General features: G+C 35.4%; 1 protein-coding gene across 1 annotated transcript in view; it reads left to right on the forward strand.

Moving 5' to 3' along the window:
• Positions 1-19,850, forward strand: part of APPL1 (adaptor protein, phosphotyrosine interaction, PH domain and leucine zipper containing 1) — a 26,821-nt gene extending 6,971 nt beyond the window's left edge. Inside the window, exons 4-22 of the mRNA XM_009700355.1 lie at positions 1,036-1,107; positions 1,930-2,017; positions 3,603-3,644; positions 4,466-4,524; positions 5,015-5,161; positions 6,666-6,748; positions 6,854-7,012; positions 8,352-8,540; positions 9,038-9,080; positions 11,036-11,092; positions 12,842-12,933; positions 13,480-13,662; positions 15,995-16,044; positions 16,427-16,601; positions 16,705-16,741; positions 18,236-18,382; positions 18,636-18,686; positions 19,013-19,102; positions 19,701-19,850. Of these exons, the coding sequence (XP_009698657.1) occupies positions 1,036-1,107; positions 1,930-2,017; positions 3,603-3,644; positions 4,466-4,524; positions 5,015-5,161; positions 6,666-6,748; positions 6,854-7,012; positions 8,352-8,540; positions 9,038-9,080; positions 11,036-11,092; positions 12,842-12,933; positions 13,480-13,662; positions 15,995-16,044; positions 16,427-16,601; positions 16,705-16,741; positions 18,236-18,382; positions 18,636-18,686; positions 19,013-19,102; positions 19,701-19,850 (1,914 nt within the window). The remainder of the gene's footprint in view (positions 1-1,035; positions 1,108-1,929; positions 2,018-3,602; positions 3,645-4,465; positions 4,525-5,014; positions 5,162-6,665; positions 6,749-6,853; positions 7,013-8,351; positions 8,541-9,037; positions 9,081-11,035; positions 11,093-12,841; positions 12,934-13,479; positions 13,663-15,994; positions 16,045-16,426; positions 16,602-16,704; positions 16,742-18,235; positions 18,383-18,635; positions 18,687-19,012; positions 19,103-19,700) is intronic.
• Positions 19,851-23,654: the final 3,804 nt, after the last annotated feature.

A 23,654-nucleotide genomic window follows, 5' to 3' on the forward strand; every position in this document is an offset into this window, starting at 1 on the left:
GCCTTTTTTTTTTTTTTCCCCAGAAGTAGCTGCAGTATTGTGATTTGAATTGTTTTAACGTTGTTGATACAATGCCAAATTGACTTTAATGATGCAGCTGTTTAATGAATTGCACTCTTTCTGCTGTTTTCTAGCAAAAATAAAGTATTTGCAAAATCAAAGGGAGAAGAACTAGCTTCAGCGTAGAAGAACCAATTAGGGCAAGATATTCTTACTCGTTAGCGGTTACAGATATCAAAATATACACCAAATATCCTTATTTCAATTACAGTTTGTTACATTCATTGAGAAGAAGGAGGGGGAAACCTAACAATCTGGAAGGAGGTGCTCAAAACTTTTAATAAAGAAGTTGTTTGTTTGTTTGTTTGTTTTAATATTTCCAAGTGGTTTATGTATAGCTGCTGTGAATTAAAAGAAGAATTAAATTAGCATTGGTCTTTTTAACTTATTTTTCTGATCTCTCTCTTTTGTATTGCACTTTTCCCAGTCAGGAGATTAGCTTGAAAATACACAAATAATGTTTTAACAGGATTATTTCTTTTTCAGTTGTGACCATTTTGGTCATACTTTTGCCTCCATCAAGGCATTATAGAAGTAAACTCTTTTGGATGGTTTAAAAATTTTGCATAATCACATAATTTAAGAGCTAGAAGTTTAAGATGAACACCAAATCTTGCTTAATTTTTGATAATTTTAAAATAATTTGCAAAGCTGGATAAAAATCTTCGTAGATGTCAAGTCTGCATCTTTCCTGATTTTTTTTTTTAAATCTATTAAGTAATTTTTAAATCATTAATTAGATTAATCACTTAATCTATTTAAAAAATAGATTTTTTTAAAAATGAGAATTCTTAATTACTCTCCCCCCTCCCCATTCCTTATTCACAGGACAATAAAGAAGTGTTTCAGTGTGTCTTAACTGTATAATATTTTAAAATAATGGAACACCTAATACATTCATAGACGTGATTAATGTCATTTTGTGAATGGCAGAAGACACTGCAAACAACACACCTCTTTTTATTTTTTTTTTAGCGTTTTCCACTAGGGGGAGATGATGAAGTTATGACTTCCACTCTACAGCAATTTGCAAAAGTCATAGATGAGGCAAGTACTTGTGTTTGTTTGACTTACGTTGCTAATGTTATCGTGTGTAGACTTTAACTTGCTTAGTTATTCCAGCCTTATTTAAGACAGGAGGTATAGAAATGGCTTTCATTTGTCAATAAGGTAACACTTAATTGTATATTGCAGCATATATTTTAAAGTTATATAACCTGAAGAATCAATTCAGCAAAATGAGAATACATTGTTGAGAAAGAATATAGTTTAACTTACTGTAGCTACAGCCAAAAAACATTACAGAATGGCAATTAGCAAGTATTTTTTGTGAGGGTATTTGTATTGCCTGATTTTAGATACCTGACTGACAAAGGAACCTGCTGCTGTCTGTGTTAGACACAGAGACTGACTCTTACGAAAAACAATTTAGCACCATGAAGATCTGAATCAGGATTCTTTCTGTGATCCCTCTCCTCGCTTTTAATGCTACTTAAACAGCATTTTGGGAGGAAGAACGTGTTTGTTCTACCTCTAACTTGTGAAAGATGGGCTATGATGTAGCTCGAGGGAAACTGGAGAAATAAACTGAGTAGTTATCAGAATGTAAGAGACCATCTTCTGATGTGATCCAGTAACTTGGAATAAAGTTGGAAAAGTAGGGACAAATATTAAACTCTGCAGGTCTTCTGTAAAAAACTAATGATGAGATCAGGAACCTATAACAGAATAGCTGCAAAAAAATGAATGTGCAAAATTATGTTCAAGTTGTAAATGTCATCTTTGAGTGAAATTGATGTTAATCTATCTTGATTTGATTTGATCTCAGCACTGTTTTTCTAAAATTTCCTTCTTTCCCGTCTTTTACAGCTCAGCTCTTGCCATGCAGTACTTTCAACTCAACTTGCAGATGCAATGATGTTTCCTATTACTCAGTTTAAAGAAAGGGATCTAAAAGGTAGAGTGCTCAAATACTGGTTTTATCAACAGCAGCAATAACAAAAACGTAGCATTTAATCTCCATAGCTCTTGTTTCACTGAATAGAATATGCCACTTATTTTTCAGCTTTCAAAAGTATGCATCTCCCAATTTTTAAAAAAATGTAAGTTATTTGTATTCATAAGAGTATTATAGTTAAAGAACTTAACACTTATTACTGTTTCAACAAAAATATTACTTATCTTATGGAAGCACTTATCTTCTGTTCAAGATGAAAATTTTGCAGTTACTGTAAACGTTAGGAAAGAATAATTTTCAGATAATTTGCATGTTCAGGAAATATTTGGATATATTATAATACCATGATGTCAATATAACAACTGGACTAAACTCAAAAGGCAAAGTGCCAAAGTTGTAGTACTTATTAAGATTTAGGAAGGTGGTTCTTCAACTCTGCTGGTAATATAGGTGGCTTCTTACATGCAGGCATAAGATGCTTTCAGCTTCTTACTTTCGTAACAGTTGTATCTTATTCTGCCTGGTCTAAAATAATATATAATGTGTCTGACTATGATAGATTTTACTTGAGATGCTAAAGTGAATAGACTGGTTTGGCAAATGGACTTCAAGTATAAACGTTAAGAGTTAAAACCAAAATAACTTGAATCCCTAATGTAAGCATCCTGGAGTGGGTATACCTAACATATGAATGTTTTTAAGTCTAAATTGAAATAAAAATTACAACTCTTCCATAAGTCTTCTAACTCTTTGTGAACCTTTGTCAATAGTTTGTTGCAAAATTATGGATTAAATAGATTATGCTTTTTGAGCAAGGGAACATGAGTATCTCAAAGCTAATATTACTCCTCAGAACCTGGAAAAATCTCCTGTTAGTATTTACTGAAGAAGCATCCCTGAGGCAATAATCACAAATTAAATTTTCCTACTCCAAGTTTTTAACCACCAATTGATGTAGTATTTAATAACACCATACTTCTTTACGGACTTCATAGGCACTTTCTCTAAAGCTTTTCATGCTTTTTTGTCTTTGCCTTACCGTAAGTTGAATATAGCTCTCTGCTTGTTTATGTTGTAATATGACACAAAACCACAATCAAGGTTGGAACAAGTGCTAAGTGTTGTACTGTTTTCTGTTCCCTGACACAGTGAGACTAAATAACCATCTAGAACATGACTAATTTTAGGTAGGAGGAATCACAATGTGTTTGGGCCTTTCCCTTGACCCAGTGATACTTCGCTGTCTCCTGTGCTTCCGCTTCCCTAACTCAGACCAGAACTCAGATCAGACCTATAGGTGATGCATTGTATTGACAACGTCTTTCAAAATCTTTTGAAAAGAAGCTCCTTCTTCACTTACTACAGTACAATATCTTTTTTTGGTAAGCCAGACAGCCACGTAAGTGATACTTGGGCCCTAAGTTGGAGCAGACTTTCCTGGCCACATAGTGCCTGTGCTGGTGACTCAGTATGGTAGAAGGTGTGAACTGCTACTGTTCAGTAGTGAAACATCGCATGAGAAGCCTTAATATATAAATGTTGTGTTAATAACAACTTACTTAAATTGTGATATGTTGTTTTGTAGAGATATTAACTCTAAAAGAAGTTTTCCAAATTGCAAGCAATGGTAAGTACACAATACTTTGTTACAGATATTACAAGATGACAGTATTATTGTAGATTAATTACTCGGAAAACTGGTGAAGATATTTGCAAGGCTTAAAGTGACTAATGAAGGTGTAATTTTTTTCAGTGATACTTAGGCACCCAGCTTTCCGTGGTTCACTTGTAGATCCCTGCTTTGTGTACCGAAGTGTTAAGGCAAATTGACAGTATTAGTCTTTTTTACAGTAGTTAAAATGTATATATAATTATTAAACAATTTAGGATTATGTTACCAAAGTTACTAAAAATAGTAAGGTGCTAGCTCACTTCTTAAAGTCAGGACTGAATTAATAAGCAAATTTTACCTCCCTAAAATTAATTTGATAGTTCCCTTCCCTATTGTCAGAATTTACTTTTTTTGTAGCTAGCTCTACTATATCCTCATAGAGAACATATTCTTTAAGTAAGGATTAAGTAAGTTTTCTGCTTCTCTCAATGTAAATTCTTTCATTGCTTTAGAAGCAAAAAGGATTAGATGCCAGTTTTCATAATGGAAAGTTGTCTCTACTTAGAGAAAATTTTGTCTTTGAAGAATATTAAATGTTTAGGGAAACCTGTAACAATTTGGCCATATTTGCATCTGGTTAGAATTTCTCTTCAGCTGAAGTATTTGTGGCAGTGAAGTCATTATAAACAGGCAAGAACAATTCTTCAAAGTTTTGATGTGACAGAACTTTGCATTCAGCCAGGTGTGCAACACACAGTGATAGAAAAGATTTTCTGCTGTGTTTCATAAGTCATTAATTCATCAAAATGATCATAAATTCTCTTTTGATTGCTTAGACCATGATGCTGCCATTACCAGATACAGTCGGTTGTCAAAAAGAAGGGAAAATGAAAAGGTTTGTAAAACAAAATACTTACTATAAAGATTTTTAGAAGAGATAAGAAATAATTTTCATCTAATATATATGTATTTATGGTGGAAGACAATGTATGGCAGATTTCACCTGAAGTTTGATAGTTTTTGTTTTAGCAGTCTACACAGTTTGCTTCAGAACAGAGAAGCAGTTTTCCCCAATACATGCCTGTCTTGTAACACTGAAAATGCTCTATGATTTAGATTGTGATACTATATTCAATTTTTTCTTGTAAAGAAATAACCACACTTTCCAGGGAGAAAAGAGTGCTATATCTGTTTTTCATGTCTCTCTCATGTGTAAGTCAGAGAAGCGGAATTGTAGGGTAAAATATACAATTGCTGATGACAGAGGGTAGAGCATTACTGTATTGTTTTTTCCGTGCTGGATATAAACCTGTCCAGCAGGCATGTGGTGAATACCAAGTCTAAAATGTTCCTTTTTCCCTCTCCCCTTCTCTGTGTCTCTTTAGATCAAGGCTGAAGTTACAGAAGACGTATACACTTCAAGGAAAAAACAGCATCAGACTATGATGCATTATTTCTGTGCGTTAAATACTCTACAGTACAAAAAGAAAATTGCTATGCTAGAACCTTTGCTAGGATACATGCAAGCTCAGGTAATTTCATATTCTGAAAGCTGTAGGTCTGAAAGATGTAAACGTGCTTCATGAAGGTTGATATACTGAAATCCGTTGTGAGACCTCTTTTGCAATCCAAAGAAGCAAATAGAGAAAAAGACATACCCCGTCCTCATCCCTGTAGCTGTCATAGCTGCTGCCCTGAACACTGTCATTAATTAGCTAGCGCTAGTCATTTCCCACTCAGTATACAAATCTCATCATGACCTGCCCTCACTGCCATCGGAGAATCTTTTAGGAAAGTCTGGGTGACAAAGATAAGGTCTAATTCTACCCCGAAACCCAGATGGCTAAATTTATCGCCCTGCCTCAGTTTTCATTGCTGGGTGCTTTTTTGCAGTCCATCACTAATGGGAATAGCTGATTAAAACTTCCATGCATGCAAGTCCACATGGAAGTGTACCTTCTTAGAAAGTCATGTGGAGACAGTTAAACTCTTTCCTGTGGCAGCTAGTCTGAGATGAAAGAATCGTTCAAAGTCGCATCACTACTGTTTTCAATCAAGGATGTAGAAGAACTGGAATTCCAAAAATCATTCTGGCTTGTTTTTGTTTAATTGAATGAGTTCATGATTAGTTTATTTGAGGGTGGGTGCAAAAGGAAATACAACTATGGAAGAGTTCTTTGGAGAGACTTAATTTGTATATTCAGAAGTATGTCATCAGTATGTTTTTAAAAAAAAAAGTCAAACTTTCCAGCATCTGGCACATCACAGTGTCCCAAGTAGAAATTAACTTCTGCATACTGTCTGAAAGCTTTCCAAGTCCAAGAAGAATTCTTGCTTCTTTTTGAAACTTTGCTGCTTGTGTCTAAGAGCTAAGCTCACTAAGCTCTGAATATTTTCTGTAACAAAGTAGATAGTGCAACCTGTTATTCAGGTGCAGGTTTTTGCTGAATCTAAGAATGGGAAGGGCAGGGCCACGCCCCATGACTTTGTGTTTTGAACTTTCATATGGCAAAACTCAATTTAGATCTGGCAGTTTTTCTGGACCAATATGGAGTACACTGTTTTCAAGGTATGTATTGTCAGTTCCCCTTGGCAGGGTCCACAGTTAGAGGATGGCCCCGGACAAGTCCTCACAGATTTCCTCTCTCCTGTGCCTCCCAAATAACCCCACTCGTAACACAACAATTAGCAGACTTGTGGGCTTGAAAAAGTATAGAGACACCTTGGGATGACTAAAAGATCAAACCTTGTTTGTTTTCCAGGGCAGTTTCTGCATATTTCTGTATTTCCTCCGGGTGACTCTGTGTGCATCCTCTTGACACAATGAAATCCCACTGCAATGTCAGCAGCAGCCTTCACTTGCAGACAAAAACATGCATTCTTCTCCTTTTATTGAGAGGCTTTGCTGAGAATAAGGGATGAAAACAAATTTCTCTTGAGAAATTGTAACCTCCTGTGGTTTCATCTGTTAATTGTTAATGTAGTTTTATTAATGACTAATTTCTCCCTTTTCCTTCTCTTTATTTTTTTTAAAAGATAAATTTTTTTAAAATGGGTTCAGAAAATCTTACTGAGCAGTTGGAAGAATTTTTGACCAATATTGGCACAAGCGTACAGAAGTAAGTTGGTTTTGTTGAATTTTGAACTATTATAAAGACAATTATTTTTTTCTATTTCTACTTATTAATAGATTATGTGTGTTAATAACACATTATTTACCTTAGTGTTCGCAGGGAAATGGAGTGCGAAGTAGAAAACATGCAACAAACTATAGAGGACTTGGAAGTAGCTAGTGATCCACTGTATTTGCCTGATCCTGATACTACAAAATTTCCTGTTCATAGAAATCTAACACGGAAAGCTGGCTATCTCAATGCAAGAAAGTAAGACTAACTCGTTACTTAAAAATTCCAGAATATTTAATTTTGGGAAAGAAAAACTAAAAACTATGCAATATTTTTTTTTGAAATTAGCTATGCCGATTTTACATACTTAGTTGAGTGAGTCACATAGGAACTATCCTGTTTCTTTCTTTAGACTCCTTCACTTAATTAGTATTAATTTAATTGTTACACTGATATAGTGTCATACAGGTGCAAAGCTTAGTTACCTTGATTTTAGTCTAATTTTGCCTGAATTTTCACATAAAAAAAGAGAAGGTTTGTGAAAGTGTAATGTCACTGGATTGTAATTGGAAAACAACAAGATTGCAGCTATCAGGATTGTTCTACAAGTATCTGTGAAAGCTTTGGGATTCAAGTTACAAATAAAATATGACAAGCTGGAGATACACAAGGCAAAACATTCTCTGTTAACCGAAATACACTTTGAATGGCCTTCTCAATTTCATGGGGTAGTCTTTTCTCCACTGGGGGGAGCTGTTACTCTGGTTATTAACATCTAGGAGCTGATTTTAATAGTTATTAAAAATAAGTTGTAATACTCAGGTTTTTTTCTGTATATAATAAGCTCCAAGGAATTTTAAAATGTAGATTATTTTTACAACAACAGAGTAACATACTGACCGAGTGAGGTGTGAATTTCTGTAGTAGAATACAATTGCAGCAATTAATATTGAAGAGAGTATCTGAACAAAAGGGAGGCTAAACTGCAAGTGTTATTGACTTTTGGTTTCAGAATGTTCCTCTTCTGTTACTCTGGGGGGAAAAAAAAAGAACAGAACACCACCACCCCACCAACCCCCTCCAAAAAGAACCCCAAACTAAACAAAACACCAAAACCCAACATGCTCTAAGCAAAATTTTGGGAATCTTGTTGAACGGTTCAAAATACTTGGAAAATTGAGGTATCTTACGTGGCTAAGCTAATGCTTAACACAAAATTCTTCAAAACTCAGTCTGAACAATATAAATGTGGAGCTCTTATCAGTTATATTGATAATGCGTATAGTTTGAATATGTGTATTGTGTAAAGCAATACTGTAAAAGCTGATCATCAAAGCTGGAGTATTTATGCCTTTTTATTCTAAATTGTTTCACATAATTTAAGCAAGCAGTTATAATAACTTTATGTATTCTTTGCCCAGCAATAGGTTTTAGCATGAAAAAACCAACAGATGGAAAGAGACTAATTTGGCTGTAAAGCTAATCTAAAACATTAAATGGCGAAAAAAATGTTCTTAAGTGCCCAGATGATTTGTTCTAAGTGATTTGCAGTTCAGCTGAACTCCTACTCTACTGAGAACCTCTTTTTATCTTTTAGTAAGACAGGGCTGGTATCTTCCAGTTGGGAGAGACAGTTTTACTTCACTCAAGGTGGAAATCTGATGAGCCAGGCAAGAGGTGATGTAGCTGGGGGACTTGTCATGGACATAGACAATTGTTCTGTAATGGCTGTGGACTGTGAAGACAGGCGGTACTGTTTTCAGATAACATCTTTTGATGGCAAAAAGTAAGTGTTCTTACGTTACTCTTAGTTGTAAGTTATACTGGACTCACTAATTAAGAAAAGAAAGATGGTCTACCTTTGACCAGATTATAGCTTGATAGATTTTGTGGGTATTTAGAAGCAAAATCTGGGATGTTTCCTTAACTTTGTAATATCTGGGGTTTTGTTTATAAGCTCTATAGTGTGGCTGAGTGGTATTTCAGGGTAAAATTGCAATGATCGGTTTACAATCATGTATTATTGCATTTTGTGAGTGCTTAAGTATTACATGGGCACAATCAGAATTTTGTTCCTTTTCTATTTTCAATTGAAATGAAAACATGGATATACCCGCCCCCTCCTCCAATTAAATGTTGACTGCACTCAACACATAGACAGAATTGTTAGTCTTTCTTAATTTGTCGTGCAGTTTACAAACATGAAAATGGAGTTTCCTGACTGAATGGATTTGTGAGGCATTTTAAATAGAATAAATTGTCTTTTCCATTCTGCTCTTTCAGGTCTTCAATCTTACAGGCAGAGAGTAAAAAAGATTATGAAGAGGTAAGCTTATAGGAGGTTCACGTGGAGTCCAGGGATTTTCTGTTGTGCAGAAGGAATACATTTGTAACAATAGTTGGAATGCTCATTTTATGTTTTCTAGGTGGTAAGCAGTGAACTTTTAAGGCATTCTATCCATGACAGGTTTCAGGAAGTCTGACAAAATACTACTGTGTTTAAATCCTAGAGAAAAAAATGCAGTTATGTTTGCCACCAAGTCCTTTTCAGTATTGTGGAAGAAAGAAAGGGAAAAAGAAAAAAAAGCCCACAGCAAAATAGCTAGCAGTAATGGCATCTTGACAAATGCTGCTTCTCCTTCCTGTTCATGTTTTCCTAACCTCCCTTCTTCCTACCTGCTTGCTAGGAATGCAAAATAAAGGAAGTCTTAGGTTAGGACACAGATAAGGATACAGGCAGTTGAGAAATGAGGAAAAACACTTTTTCTGCCCCTGATGCATGATTATGCTTCATAAACAAGTTGAATCAAGAGATGTGAAATAATTTGCTTTTGGACTCTTTTCAAAGCTGCTTGTGGTCATTATTTCCCAATAGCTGCTAAGTCTGGTGATGCAGATTTACTTGGCCGTGTGGATGAATACCAGCTGAGAAATGTCAGTATTCAAATACTAGGCCAGCAAACTTACATGTTGTAGCAGATATTGATGGGGAAAGGAAATGGAAAAAAAAAACCACCCAGCCATCAGGGATGTCTTTTCCCTACCTTTTTTCTTTTTCTCTAGAGGTGAAAATAAAAAGTTTCTCTAGACTTTTTGCATATAATAGCCTAATGTTATAGGCTTGTACTGGCCTAACAAAGAAGGTTCTGGTTATTAGAATTTATGTTTTATTTGGACACCTTTTTACAGCTTTCCAAAGTCTTGCACAGATGGGCCAAACTGATAGGTTCATTACATTCATAGTCTATGAGTACAGTTAGATTTGTCTAGAAACAAAGGAACAGATGTAGTAAGTGATACAAAGTATTTGTTGATTAAAAAGGTATGTCTCTTTGCATTATTATTCAATATAGACTTTTCAGTAAGAGTCAGGATGGGAAAGAAAATGTTTTAAAAGCACTGTTGATTTAAGAGATGTTTGGGAATGCAGCTGGATAAGGAAGTACAGAAAATGTGGTACTTTCAGCCTGCATTCAAATTCCTCTGCAATCTTCAATGTTATATTGATATAAAATGACCTTTTATGCTGTTTTTAAGGTTTTTAGCTGGGCTGTGTTACATTGGCCCTGGTTCATTTGCTCTGTTGAGGTTGTCTAATAGCCTAACTCTGAAACATTTGCCCTCATATGCCTCAGCGGAGGAAGGGAGATTATAGTCAGTTTTAGCAGCTCAAATTTGTGATCTTTATGGGCTGCAGCTGCTGTGCTGTCTTTTAGATAGCTCAGGTGACAACCCTAACAACAAGCTGGGATTCAGTGGAGCAGCACTGGTAGTGTGGATATAATCCAGTTACTTTTCTTCTTCAGAGAAAAACTGAAAAGCGAGGAGGAGCAGATGGTTTTCTATAGGACAGGGAGAAAATAGATTCTAGCTTACAGATGCAGGAAATGGGCAAATTCCACAAAAGGCAGATAGAATCTTTGTAATGTCTTGAGGAAACAGTGTCATCTGTGATCACAGAATAGAGTACAGAGAATCCCAATTTCTTTTTTTTTTTTTTTTTTCAATTCCTTAGAGTTGTAATTTAAGCTTGCTTTAGTTTTGAAGTTTAGTGTGACTAAAATAATTTTTTCAAGTAAAATCTGATATTCTAAGGTGCAGTGTGCAGATAGTAGTGAATTTAATGCCAAGCTGGGTGTGCAGAATACTGGTTTGGCTCCCTGAAGTTACAAAGTGGAAAAAGTGCTGAAACTAGCCAACTCAGGTATTTAACCAAGTTTGTTAAAAAAACATGAAAAATTAATTTTTTTCTTTTTTTTTTTTCCTCTCTCTTTTTTTCAGTGGATATGCACCATAAACAACATATCTAAACAGATCTATCTAAGTGAAAACCCTGAGGTAACTTTGCTAAAATTGATAGTATCAGTAATATGTTAAGACGTAGATACGTGCAAAATTAAAAAGACATTGACTGGATCTAATTGGATAGCATAGAATTAAGCTGAGTACTGCCTACATGTCTTAATTATAAGCTTTTCATGGTATGAAAGCATACAGTCCATTATCTCCTCCTTCTAAATACTTACATAGAAAGCATTAGAAATGTGACTCTCATTTGGTATAACTTTTTGACATCTTCAAGATCCTATATTTGTATTTTGTATATGATACTTTGTTACAAATTAATATCACCACTATTCAGATGGTTACATTTAATTTCTACCAGAGGAAACTGACAATCTTATGAATATGAGTCTTATGAGCATAGCAATTTTGTATGAAAAACTTTTCATTTCATGAAAGTTATTTGCCTTTTGAAGAGTTGGAAATTGATTATTTGTTTCATGTAGAGAATTTGGGTAAGTAAATTCATGTCATTTATATGGTTTACATTTATATTTGTATAGTAAATTCATATTGATACGAACTTACATAGTGATTTTTACTTGCTAAATTAGGGGAATTGGCCCAGCAAAATCTCTTGATTTAGAACAGAGCACTTATCTATATATAAAGTGTGTTGAAAGTGAAATTGTACTCCTTGATGTCCCTGCTGAGGTCTGAAACACGTTATTGGAAAGGAAACTTTTCAGTGAGCATTTACTACAGATGAGAACTGAAATACAGCAGTCGACAGGCAGCTTGTTGAATAATATGGGAATCCATCATTCAGCTGTGTAACACAAGGCTCTTGCCAAATGATCTGGAAGATCAAGGTGAAATGGAAAGTGTGTCATGCCAGTTTTTGGTTTAGGAACTAAATATAACTTTGTAGATAATAGAGTACTTGGCAGACTGTCCAAGTTAACTATACAGATGAGAAACAATAGTTTTAGTTAGCTGTAGCTAAACAGCTCAGTTAGCTAAAGCACAGGTTCTGATGAGTATACAGCTGAGGTTCTGTGTAGTCCTGGCATAAATGGGTGCAACTGTCTTCTCACTTCCCAATGGCTTTATAGTCATTCTCATTTTTGGATTCATATGCTCACGCAGAATGTTGCTTCTTCAGTGTTTTGTCTCCTGCACCTTCCCTCTCCAAAAGTCCTCTTCCCTCAAGGACTTTCGCTATTGGCTTTACCCCGTGAAGTGAAGACATCAACATTAAATACCAATCTTTCAGAATGATTAAATGAAAGTTTAAAATGGAATTTGTCAGCTGTAAATGGTCCGTTATTTGCTGAAATAACATTGTTACATAGTCCTTACTTGATAGTTGTTCATGTCTTGGTTTTTCAGAAACATTTAAGTGGTCCCAAATTTCAAGTGCAGACTTTTGAATCTTCATGTTTTTTAATTAATAGTTGAGGGACTGCATTTCTCAAATGAGATTGTTCTTTTTCTTCCTGGCTACATTTGCTTATTTTGTCAGACTTATCATTGGGACTTTTCTTTGTTGCTGGCTTTTATTAACATTCACAGTATTATAAAGCAAGTGCATTTGTTTAAATTTAGGAAGTGAACAGCAGGAAATGTGTTGCAATTTAGAAGACAATACTAGGACTATGTTAGTGAAAATTTAGGAATGTCAGATTCTCACAAAGGATTGAGTTTCTAACTTCTGTTGGTTGCATATAAATAAAACTGAAATCTTAAAGCTTATTTTGAGAAAAATATTTTCAGTTATTTTTTCCCATCTCTCTGTTGCAGGAAATTGCTGCACGTGTAAATCAGTCAGCTCTGGAGGCTGTTACTCCATCTCCTTCTTTTCAGCAGAGGCATGAGAGCATGCGGCCAACTGTGTAAGTTAGTGAACTATAGGTCATTTGAAGAGCACACCTATAAGGAGAGTCCTGGATAAAGTTGCAGGAAAAAAACCCCAAACAGCAAAGCTCTCTATATTTAGAACTAAATCTTTGATAGGCTAGAGGGAAATTTCTTGAACTCACCTTTTTAGCATTGTTTAGCATCCATTGTTACAAGTAATCCAGATGTCCAGTTTTGTTGGTTGCATCATATGTCTGGTTTGTTGTATGAATTCATAATGAGATTTTTCTTAATGCATCCAACTCCTGGAAGCAGACCTCAGATCATATTATATTTTATATATGATTATAAATTAAAACAATCTGTTGCAATTATTAATGCAAGTAGTAACTTTAACTTAAATTTGACTAGGAACATAGACTCCATTTTTGTTTACTATACTGTGATCTTCAGGTTTTTAGTTTTTGTTTTGTTTTACATCCAAGTTTTGGAATATTTTATTGGTCTCCCATATGGTTTAATTTGTTATCAACCAGCCTGAAACTAAGATATCTTCATTTTGATTTTTTGTTTTGTTTTAGACAATCTCGTCCTCCTGCAGCTCGTACTAGCAGCACAGGGTCACTGGGATCTGAATCCGCAGCTTTATCAGCACTTTCCTTGGATTCACTTGTTGCCCCTGACACTCCTATACAATTTGACATAATATCTCCAGTTAGTGAAGATCTGCCTGGTCAAGCAAAATCTTCGGGGCAATCGGGCAGGTAGGAAATGTGAAGAAAAGGAAAAAAATTCCTAAAGTTAATATTATTAATTTAAAGACAAATAAACCAGAAAAACATGTTTAGGCTGCAGCTCCAAAATACACATTGCCTTTGCCGTGACTCATGCCACAAAATTTGCAGTGGCCAGCAAAGTAAACAATTTTTTAAATTGTTAAATAGAGTTGTAAAAACATGGCTTAATTACATGCCCTAGATTCAAGGTGTAGTTTTCTATTTAGCAGCAGCAGCTTTTCTTGCTTTAACAGCTAATGCTTTTATTTATTGATTTATTTTAATCTTTTTGGTTCACAAAGTATTTTCCTTTCCTATTGCTTGCTCACCCAGCAGCTTGGGTTATTTCCTCTTGGAAACTCAAGAGAAATTTGGTAGCCCTGACTCCAGGTGATGATGGCATATGATGACACTCTTCTTAACCTGAAAGGTGAGTGAAAATGATCTAGGCTTCTAGAGTAATCTTATATACAGACAAGTTAAAATTGCCTAAGAGCTCTTCCCAAATATAAAAACATTTTCTCCTACTCGTTTTTTTGTAAACTTCTGACTCAAAAATAATAAAGACCTGTAAATCTGCACTGCATTTCTGCAACTAGATATACAAAATTCAGATGTTAAGAAAACATATTTGCAGACCCAGCTGCTCTTAACAGCAACAAAAAAAGCCAAAGAGTTGAAAAATAGTTTACGTGACTCTAGTCACAATAATGTGTTGTATCCCCCTGCCCTCTAGAAAAATATCTTAATTTTCAGTTGCACCTCACAGATGCATATGAGTTAAAATTATATATATTCAACTCTCTCTTTTTTTTTTTTGACAGTTTTCTTTTTGTTTTTGTGTGGTATAGCAGGATAATCAGTTGGCTAGCTAGATCCTTAAGAATATAATGATTTAAAATAGACTTGAACTATATTCCAGGAAGTGAAAAGGTTAATACTGCAGCTAAATTCATGTCATCAGTTATAATTCCATTCTAGAAAATGATATTTTTCATAGCAGAAGTGATACAGAGTTGTGCTCAGTATTTTCAATTAACTGTCACTGTCAATAAAGAACTGCAGTGTTTGTACACATAGGCAACATGCTACATTAGAAGTATTGATTATTAAAAAAAAAAGACTTTCCTTAGTTTCTGATACTGATGACATATATTTAAATTTTATTTTTACCTTTTGAGAGATCCTGTGAGATTTTGCATTTACTGTTGCAGTCTAATCTTAAATGACAAGAAAAAGTCTGAGCAATAAAAGATGCTAATAGAAAGAATTTCCTTTTAGTGTATTTACACAGGGCAACATTTAATGGGATGATTCTTGATTGAGTCCATGTTATATAAACATTGTCGCAATGCCATCTTGACTTCAGTGTTCATTCTAGAACAATTTTATTCCTTTAAGTTAGACATCTCTTAGTTAAAAGATTTCACCTATAAAATAAAAATGGCAATCAGTATGACATGTAACGGAACAAGAGAGATTGACTTTTTTTTTCTCTTAGTTCTGAAATCTGCTTTTAGAACATGAACTCTTCAGAGGTGACACCTTCATTACTCCCCTATAAAACCTAATTTGAAGTTTAATGAACCCTTGACAATAGTTTTTCAGCTACCAGTTAGCCAGAGAAAGTTGTTTTTTCCTCTTTAGAAGTTTTAAATAAAATTTCCCTGTTTCCCATACTCTTTTCAGCATTGCTTTACTGCTTTTGAGAAATGTAGACTTGGAAGCCTAGAGTATTTTCACTTTTCATTGTAACTGATAGCAATTCTGTCTTTGAGAGCCAGAAATAGCCACATTTCTCTTGACCCTCTAGGAGTAAAACCCCAGTGATGTTTTCAGAAAGCTGCATTGAAACAAAACCGGTGACTTCTCTTCAGTGAGTAATTCAACAACTTGAGACAGTGATGAGAAGCTTGGTGGTCCTGTGGAGTACTGAGAGGACTAGCTTTTGGTTGTGCTTCCTGAAGCTGTTCTGTGAAATTTCATCCCGTAAAACTGTACCTTTTCAAATATTAACAAGGTTTTGACTTGGGCTTAATTCAGATATAAAAAAATACTATGTGAGCAAAACTTTCTCTGACAGCAATAGGACAATAATGTCTGGTATTTTTTGCATAATTTGAGCCCTCGAATATAGCAATTTATGTCTTAATTCCTGGTTAAATTGCTTGTCCTTATGATTTATCATACATTATTCCTCCGGATTACAAGTCTGTGAAATCATTACATGTTCTGATTTGATGCAGCATGAGACTACTACATTATTCATGAGTGGTTCTTGTAATCTGACCCCTGGTTTAATGTTTTCATTTTTTAATAGACGCACAAATCCTTTTGGTGAATCTGGAGGCTCAAAATCTGAAACAGAAGGTAAAACAAAAATTTTATTTCAATGCAAAATAAAAAACAGAATTTGAAAATTATTTTTCTTTTTTCATCTATAGCTTTTCTCTTCTAATTTAACACCAGTTTTAGAATGCTTAGTTACATTAGCAATGTATTAGACAAGTCAGGCTACTGTCTGAAAATCTCTTTTAACAAGAATTCATTGCATCTTCAGTGTTCATTAAACCAAATGAAAAGGTGTGTGTGACTTGCTGTTTAGTAATTGTACCTCTAAGTCATAAGTATGAGCAATCTCTTTCCAAGTTATTGGAAGTTGGAGAGTCTTCCTGACTGCAGTCCAGCTTTGGTTTTGAATGGAAAACCCAAAATGGAGTTCACTTTTTCCCAATGCTTTTCTTTGTCTCAGATTCAATTCTTCATCAGTTATTTATTGTAAGATTTCTTGGCTCCATGGAGGTGAAGTCCAATGAAAGTCCAGATGTTGTTTATGAAACAATGCGTCAAATACTAGCAGCTCGTGCCATCCATAATGTTTTCAGGATGACAGAATCACATTTATTAGTCACTTGTGACTGTTTAAAGTAAGTTTGCTTCCTGACTTCTACTGATGTTTATCTACAGAACGATCTTCTTTCACTTTAGTAAAATTTACTTTCTGGTTTGTTTTTAAAAACACACTTTTAGGTTAATTGATCCACAGACACAAGTTACAAGACTACGAGTAAGTAACTTTACATTTTAAGATAAATACCCAGCAATGTAATTCTTCTACTTTAAAAATGATATTATTACCGTTAGCAAAAATCACTGACAGCATGATATTTCAAGACATATTTCCCCTGAAATTAGGAGATTAATGCATACATTTAAAAATAGACAGAAAAACAATAGCAGATTTACGGGAGTGATTTCAATAGGTCAAATAGGCTTTTGAAACTTCCCTTCCCCCCTGATTTGATAGGGTAAAATCATAGGAAAACAGAAAATTGTATTTTAACAATGTGTTTGATTATAAACTTTTATATTGTTAGTAGAGGGGTAACATTTAAGGTTGGGTCAAATTAGTTCTGAAGTCTAAAAGGGTTTGCTTGGTGTTTGGGTTTTTTTTTGTTTTGTTTTGGGTTTTTGTTTTTTAATGTATAATTGCATTGAGAGTGTTGTATGCTTTCTGGTTTGGGGATTTTTTTTCCTAATCCTTTATAAAAAATGCACTTGAAAGAAATAAGTGGAATTCTTCTGAAGATACCAAATAAGGCCAGTGTAATTCCTAGTAATAGTAGTAGTTATTTTTCTTATTTCTAAACCGTCCGTGTGTCCCCTCCCCCTTTATGCACAATTTATGGTCTGTCATTTCATTTCTTTGAGTCTTCTTTTGAAAACATTCAATTTTGAGGGGACTCTGAATTACTTTCATTTCCATAGAAGGAAATCCTAAGCATGTGAAAATGTCTTGCTATTTCATGTAGCACTTTTTTCTTTCTTTACCTTTGTGGCATTAAGTTCTGAACTGCCCCAAAGCTGTAAGCTTTTATGGGTGAGATGTATCAACTGAGCGCATGTCCAGTATTCTAAATGTGTACAGTTAAGGTTAGGAAAAACTCATCCTATCAGTTTATAACAGCTGTAGTAGGGGGTTTCAGAATTTAGAAACTTGCCCTTTGGTGAGTCTTAAAAAGATACATTTGAAATGTTTAAGTCCACCCTCTTTTAGGAATAAGAATGCAAAATAGTTTTATTGTACCAAATAATGAGGATATGTGGTTTGTTCTTTTTGGTTTTGTGGTGTTTGTTTTTTTTTTTTTTTTCCTTACATAATTCAGGAGATCTGAACTAATTGCAGTAAAGGTTTTGGAGAAGTAGTGCCTTTACCTGGCACCAAATATTGAAATCTTAGTTACAAAGGTAACTTGTATGAATGATGTCTCCTTAAAGAAAATCAAAAAAGAAAAGGAGTGTGTTCACGTTTAGAAAGGTGACTGAATTGTATTGCAAATGTGGTCCCCTTTTCTTACATGGAATGTGTTTTTTAGAAGTTTGCCTATCTTGCCTTCCAGGTCTACTGTTTGTGGTTTATAATTACATATTTGCTCAGGTTGTAACTTCTGGTGTGGTTGTGCATTTATGATAGTGAAGTAATTAATGTGCAGTATGGAAACCTCATATAGAAAAAATTTGGAACCAGTTTTAATATCTCCATATTTGATCCTTTTGGCAGTTTCCTTTGCCCAATGTAGTCTTGTATGCTACGCACCAGGAGAACAAGCGCCTTTTTGGATTTGTGCTTAGAACTTCAGGAGGGAGAGTTGAGAGCCGCCAAACTTCCATCTGCTATATATTTGAATCAAATAACGAAGGGGAAAAGGTACTGGTGATGGTTATACTTGTATCAGTTTTGAACCTGACGTGGATTCCAAGATGTTAGATCCATTCAAGCTGTGTAAGGGATTTCTATGGGAGAATATTTTGTTTATGTATGGAAAAACAGTTAAACCTAACAGTTTAAGTACCTGCAAGTGCTTTAATATGCCATTCTATCTAATTTGGGAATCTGGCTTAATTTTAAAGGCCTTTTTTTTAGAGTCTTTTTGATTATTTCTAATCTGTTTTGTGTTTAGATTTGTGACTCCGTTGGACTGGCAAAACAGATAGCTTTTCATGCAGAACTGGTAGGAACCGTTTTGGGGCAAGGGATACTTGTGAATGGAAGGGAGAGAATGTATTCTGCAAGATGCTTATAGATGCAGTAATACTGTTGTGTATTTTAAGGGATTTGTTTTCTAGAATTTAAACCCAAGATAAAAAGACTCACCAATGTCTACTGTGGAACAATATTCAAGATAGCATTCAGCTTGCTACCTTTAACAAACGTACCAGTCCTTTAAAAGAAGAATAATCAAAACAGCGGTATAATGGTTTTAAGCAAACTCATATTAATCGGTAGTGTATCAGACATCTCAGGCTGTTGTTACTTATTTACATTTTTGCCCTTTAGGATCGAAAAGCATCGGAAAAGCAGAAAGAAATAGATCGAGTGAAAGAGAAGCAACAAAAAGAACTGAATAAACAAAAACAAATTGAAAAGGTACATTTCATCATTAATTCTTAATATTCTTCTTTTTTTCAACTATCTTTTCCAGTTTTGTACTCCAAGCTCCACTGTCTGGTTCTTTAGTACAAGTTCATAGAACATTATGGAGTTAATTATTAGGAGTATTTGCTGTGCAGATTGTGTATAATTTTGTAGAGTTGTTTTTCAAAAGAGGTGTTCTGAGGATGTAAACCATAAAACGTCTTTATAGGAATACTTAAGAGCAGTGCTTGAAGTAACACCTATCACAAGCCCAAAATAATGTCATTTGCTGACGAGGGTTCAGTTACACAGCGAGGAAGGGGCTGCAGGGAGAAGGCTGTAGACGAAGATAGTTGCTCTGACCTGCTGTGTTTTGTGGGTTACAGGTACAGATGTGCTCACGCGTTAGCTGTTCTCATAACGCCAACTACTGAAATGTACGCGTTTCTGTTTCCTGTTCAATCTTTTAATTCCCTCTGTACAGAAAGCTGTCCATCAATAGTACTAAAAGATAGTTTAGAAATCATAATAATGGTATCCTGTTCAATTGTAGCTGGCTCTAAAGTTAAGATTCTTTCTCTGATTACCCAACCCCTTCTTCTCAAATTAGGACTTAGAGGAGCAAAGCCGGTTGATAGCTGCTTCCAGCAGATCGAACCAGAGCAGTGGAGAAGGACACTTTGTAGTCCTTAGCAGTAGCCAGTCAGAAGACAGTGATTTAGGAGAAGATGGAAAGAAGAAGAGAGAATCTGAAGCCTAAGGTTGCCTGCTTTATTAAAATTGGAATCATGGCTGTATCTGGTGAAGTGGCGCAAGTTCTGCAAGAAGTGAAATGTAGGTGGAGGGTCTGTTGTATTATATAAAAGACTTCACAATATCTAGACCCTTATTATGCCTTGATTTTTCTTTCTCAATTAAGTGATTTCCACTTTCATGTTAGTATAATTACTCTTCTGTATGCCAGATGAAGCATGGTGATGCTACTGTGTTTATTACAAAATTCTGTTTTCTCAAGGCTTCTCTGCAGTATGGAAAATGTGGGGTTTTTTTTACCCACTTACCTCTCTGTGCAATTGATTGTTCTTGAAGCAAAACTTAAAATTCTTATTGGACTTCAGCAGTACACTGAAATTTGTTCTTTACACTGCAGTATGGAGAACACCTTGCTGGAATCAAAACTGGATGTCCAAATAAGACAGTGCTAAGCTTTACCTAATTTGTTGCACATAACAATTCTTAGATTTAGAAAGAAAAATCCTTATTAACATCAGTGAGATGTGCAATAATTCTAGACAGAAAGATCTTATTTTTTGTTTCATATTGCACTGTATGATACAGTCTGGATTCTTTTTGTTGATGACTATAATGCTGAAAGACTTCTTTCAACATGAGAAAAAAAATACTGTCAGACCTAGAGAAGAGCTGATGAGACACAGTTGCACTTTGCTGCATGAGGAATGTATAAAGCATTCCTTATCAAATGATAAGAATAATGCATATATTCTTGTAGCACAAGTGCTATGTTCTTCATTTTTCCCCACTACATGTAATAAAATGCTGTAAGCCTTTGAGTTCACTTTTTATAAAACGTGCTTAGAGTCACAGGAACATCTTGAATTCCATTGTTTGAAAAATCTTCAAAATATGTAAATGCCTTGCCACCAGTACACTACATTTACTGAAAATGAGTAGAGGCTTTTTAAGTCTTTTTATAGAAACTGATTTTGCAAACAGAATTTACTAGCTCTGAAGTAAGAGACTATGCTGATCCTGTATCCGAGAGTCAATCGCGTAAAGCATTTTTCAAAGCAGTATCTGTTTACAGCTTGTAATCTGAACTCTGTGTTCTGTACCCTGTGTAATATTTATTTTGTATAGTACTAAATGTGCATTCACCTTTTGATCCAGAAGAGAAAACTTGTTTGAAGAGAAATATTTATTTTTGCACTAATTACTATAAATACTAAAATCCCAATGGAACAGAAGATATCTCTCTAATAGTGGCATGAAAATAACAAGAAATGTAGAAAGAGAAGAATATACTTATACTCCCAAGTTATAATATAACAGTTATGAGTGTTTTACAGTTCATTGCGGGGCATTTCTGGTGTTCAGGAATGGAAGCAATTGTCAGAATATCTCCCCATCAGCTGGTGAAGGCCCAGCCCTTCATAGCTGGAGTTGCTCAGTGCTGATGAAGTAAGTGAGGAATCTCAGGACCTCTCTGCCAGACCTCTGTAGGTGCATAGAGGGATCAACATCCTTAGCTCTCCTTGCGCACAGGAGCAGCCCTGTGTTGGCCAAAGGCAGCAGTCTCCTCCTGCCCTTTATGCTGGAGATGCGAATTTCTATGCAGCAGTTCACTGTGCCTGGCTCCTGTTACAGGAGGGAAAGGGGAGCAGCGCCTGCCCTTGCAGCGCCTGGGCAGGACTGTCACAGTCTGCGGCGCTGGGGCTGCTGCTGCAGCAGGAGCCAGAGCAGCTCTTGGCGCGGATGTTACTGGCAGCACAGCCCAGGGAAGGGCTCGAGCAGCCTCGGAAGGGGACACAGTTACCCCTGCCTTAAAAGAGGAGGTGGAGGTGGAGGCTGAGCAGCAGAGAGCCTCCAGGTTCTCTTCCTGAGTTAGTTAGGAACTCCTGTTCCAGTACATTTTTTTCATCCCCAGAGTAGCCAGTCACTTGCAGAAACACATGCTTTTGCTGTTGCCAAGTCAGGCCAAGTGACATTTTCGTGTGGCCAAATTTGGCTAGCACACTGTCACATGGACCATGCAGATCTGAGGCTTTTTTGTAAAAAAAAAAAAAGAGTGGCATTTTTATTTCATCTTATCGTCTTCTATTCTTGGCTTTCATCTTTAAGAGACTTTTTATTCTTACCAACAAAAATGTACAGAGGTGCACCAAATCCAGGTTTTTTCCCCTTTTTGTGCCTAAATCTAGGCTTACAGATAGTTGCATGGCAGGCAGTTTGTCTCTGCAAGTCATTGCAGGTCATGTTTCTTTCTCTTTGTATTTTTTGTTTGCTTTTACTTACTGATATTTCTGTTTTCTATCAAGTAATATGACAGCATAGCTCAAGGTTACTGTGTCTTACTGTGTCTTCATCAAGTAAGTGCTGAAGATGAAGTAGTTTTGAAACGGCACAGGAAAAATAAGAAATTGGTGGTCTCCAGTTTCTAGAGTCTAGTCCCCTAGCTTGTCAGAGTAGGATTGATTGTATTAACCAGTTTAGCTGCAATAGCCCTGACTCCATATGGAAGACAGTTGATAGATGAGCAATCTCATCAAAAAGCATTTCTGATATATAGCTTGTTTTGCATTAGCCTTATTGAAGAAATGTCAGAAAATTGAATTACTCTTTTTTTTTTTTTTCTTGAAACTTACCGATACTGTGTTAGACATAAATCTGCAAAGATGAGGAAGAAAGCAGGAGAATAAAGTTGGCAGATGAATTTACTGTCACATGGGATTTTTCAGATTTAGCACTACATGGTTGGATTTTCCATTTGCTTTTCAGGCTTTCCATCTATGCCATTAAATGTAGTTTTCTAAAACAGTCAGCATAGGAGTGAAGTGCATTTCATTTGTGTTGGAAGATTCCCATCTTAACCACTAAGAAAAGGAGAAATGATTGAAGAGAGTAGCTAAAGAAAACAGATTGATATGCATGAATGAAATGAGGGGGTATTTTTGCTTATTTAGGAGAGTTTCACTGGTGTAAAATGAGCAAAAAGATATAAAAGCATCTGGGAGAGTGGTGAAAGCTGCAAGAGCAACTGGCAGGTCAGAAGCGATGAGGAAGTTAAAGAGAAATGGTGCAATGAGGTAGCAGTGGTGTGAGAATTACTGAGTTTTGCTTAGAGGGAGGAGCACATGGCTCTGGAATTAAAACTACCTCAAGGCGAAAAATAGCTGCTGAGGTTTTATCGCTGCCCTCCTCCCCAAAATAAAGAACTATTTGGTACCTTTTTTCCTATGAGGTTTAGAACTACTTCATTGGAAAGCATTTTTGTTAATGAAAAATTAAAGTGCTTAGTATTTTCCTTGAGAGTATGACTCTGAATATGAACATCTCAGGTTCTCCTGGGAATGACTGCAGTAGATTCCACTACCTGAGCATTTTATTATCATAAATAAATTACTGGTTGGTTTCCTCTCCTGTAATCTATTTCTCCCGTTTAGTATTTCCTATTGCCTTTTACTTACAGGCTGACCTTTCAGGTGCTTCCAGCTGAACCTTAGTTTGCTTCATGTGCATCATCTATTATTTCAGGCACTCCTGAAAATATTCTTTCAAGTACATGATTTTAAAGTGACTTTGTACAGGTGCTGAATTAGCAGCATTGTTTAGGACTAACATTTTATGTTGCTAATTGCAGCCTCATAGTTACTGCCATGTTTTTTCCCCTTGGGTAAGGGGATATTAAGTTTGTTACACTGTGTAGATTTACACACTGCAGACCAAGCAAGTCTTGCTAATGCTTGTTTCAAGTTACATACATTCTTTATGTATGTAATGGCATGAATATCAAAATATATAAAGTGTGCTTATGGATATGCATTTT

The sequence above is a fragment of the Cariama cristata genome, unplaced genomic scaffold (genome assembly GCF_000690535.1).
Source record: "Cariama cristata isolate BGI_N322 unplaced genomic scaffold, ASM69053v1 scaffold10995, whole genome shotgun sequence".
NCBI lineage: Eukaryota > Metazoa > Chordata > Aves > Cariamiformes > Cariamidae > Cariama > Cariama cristata.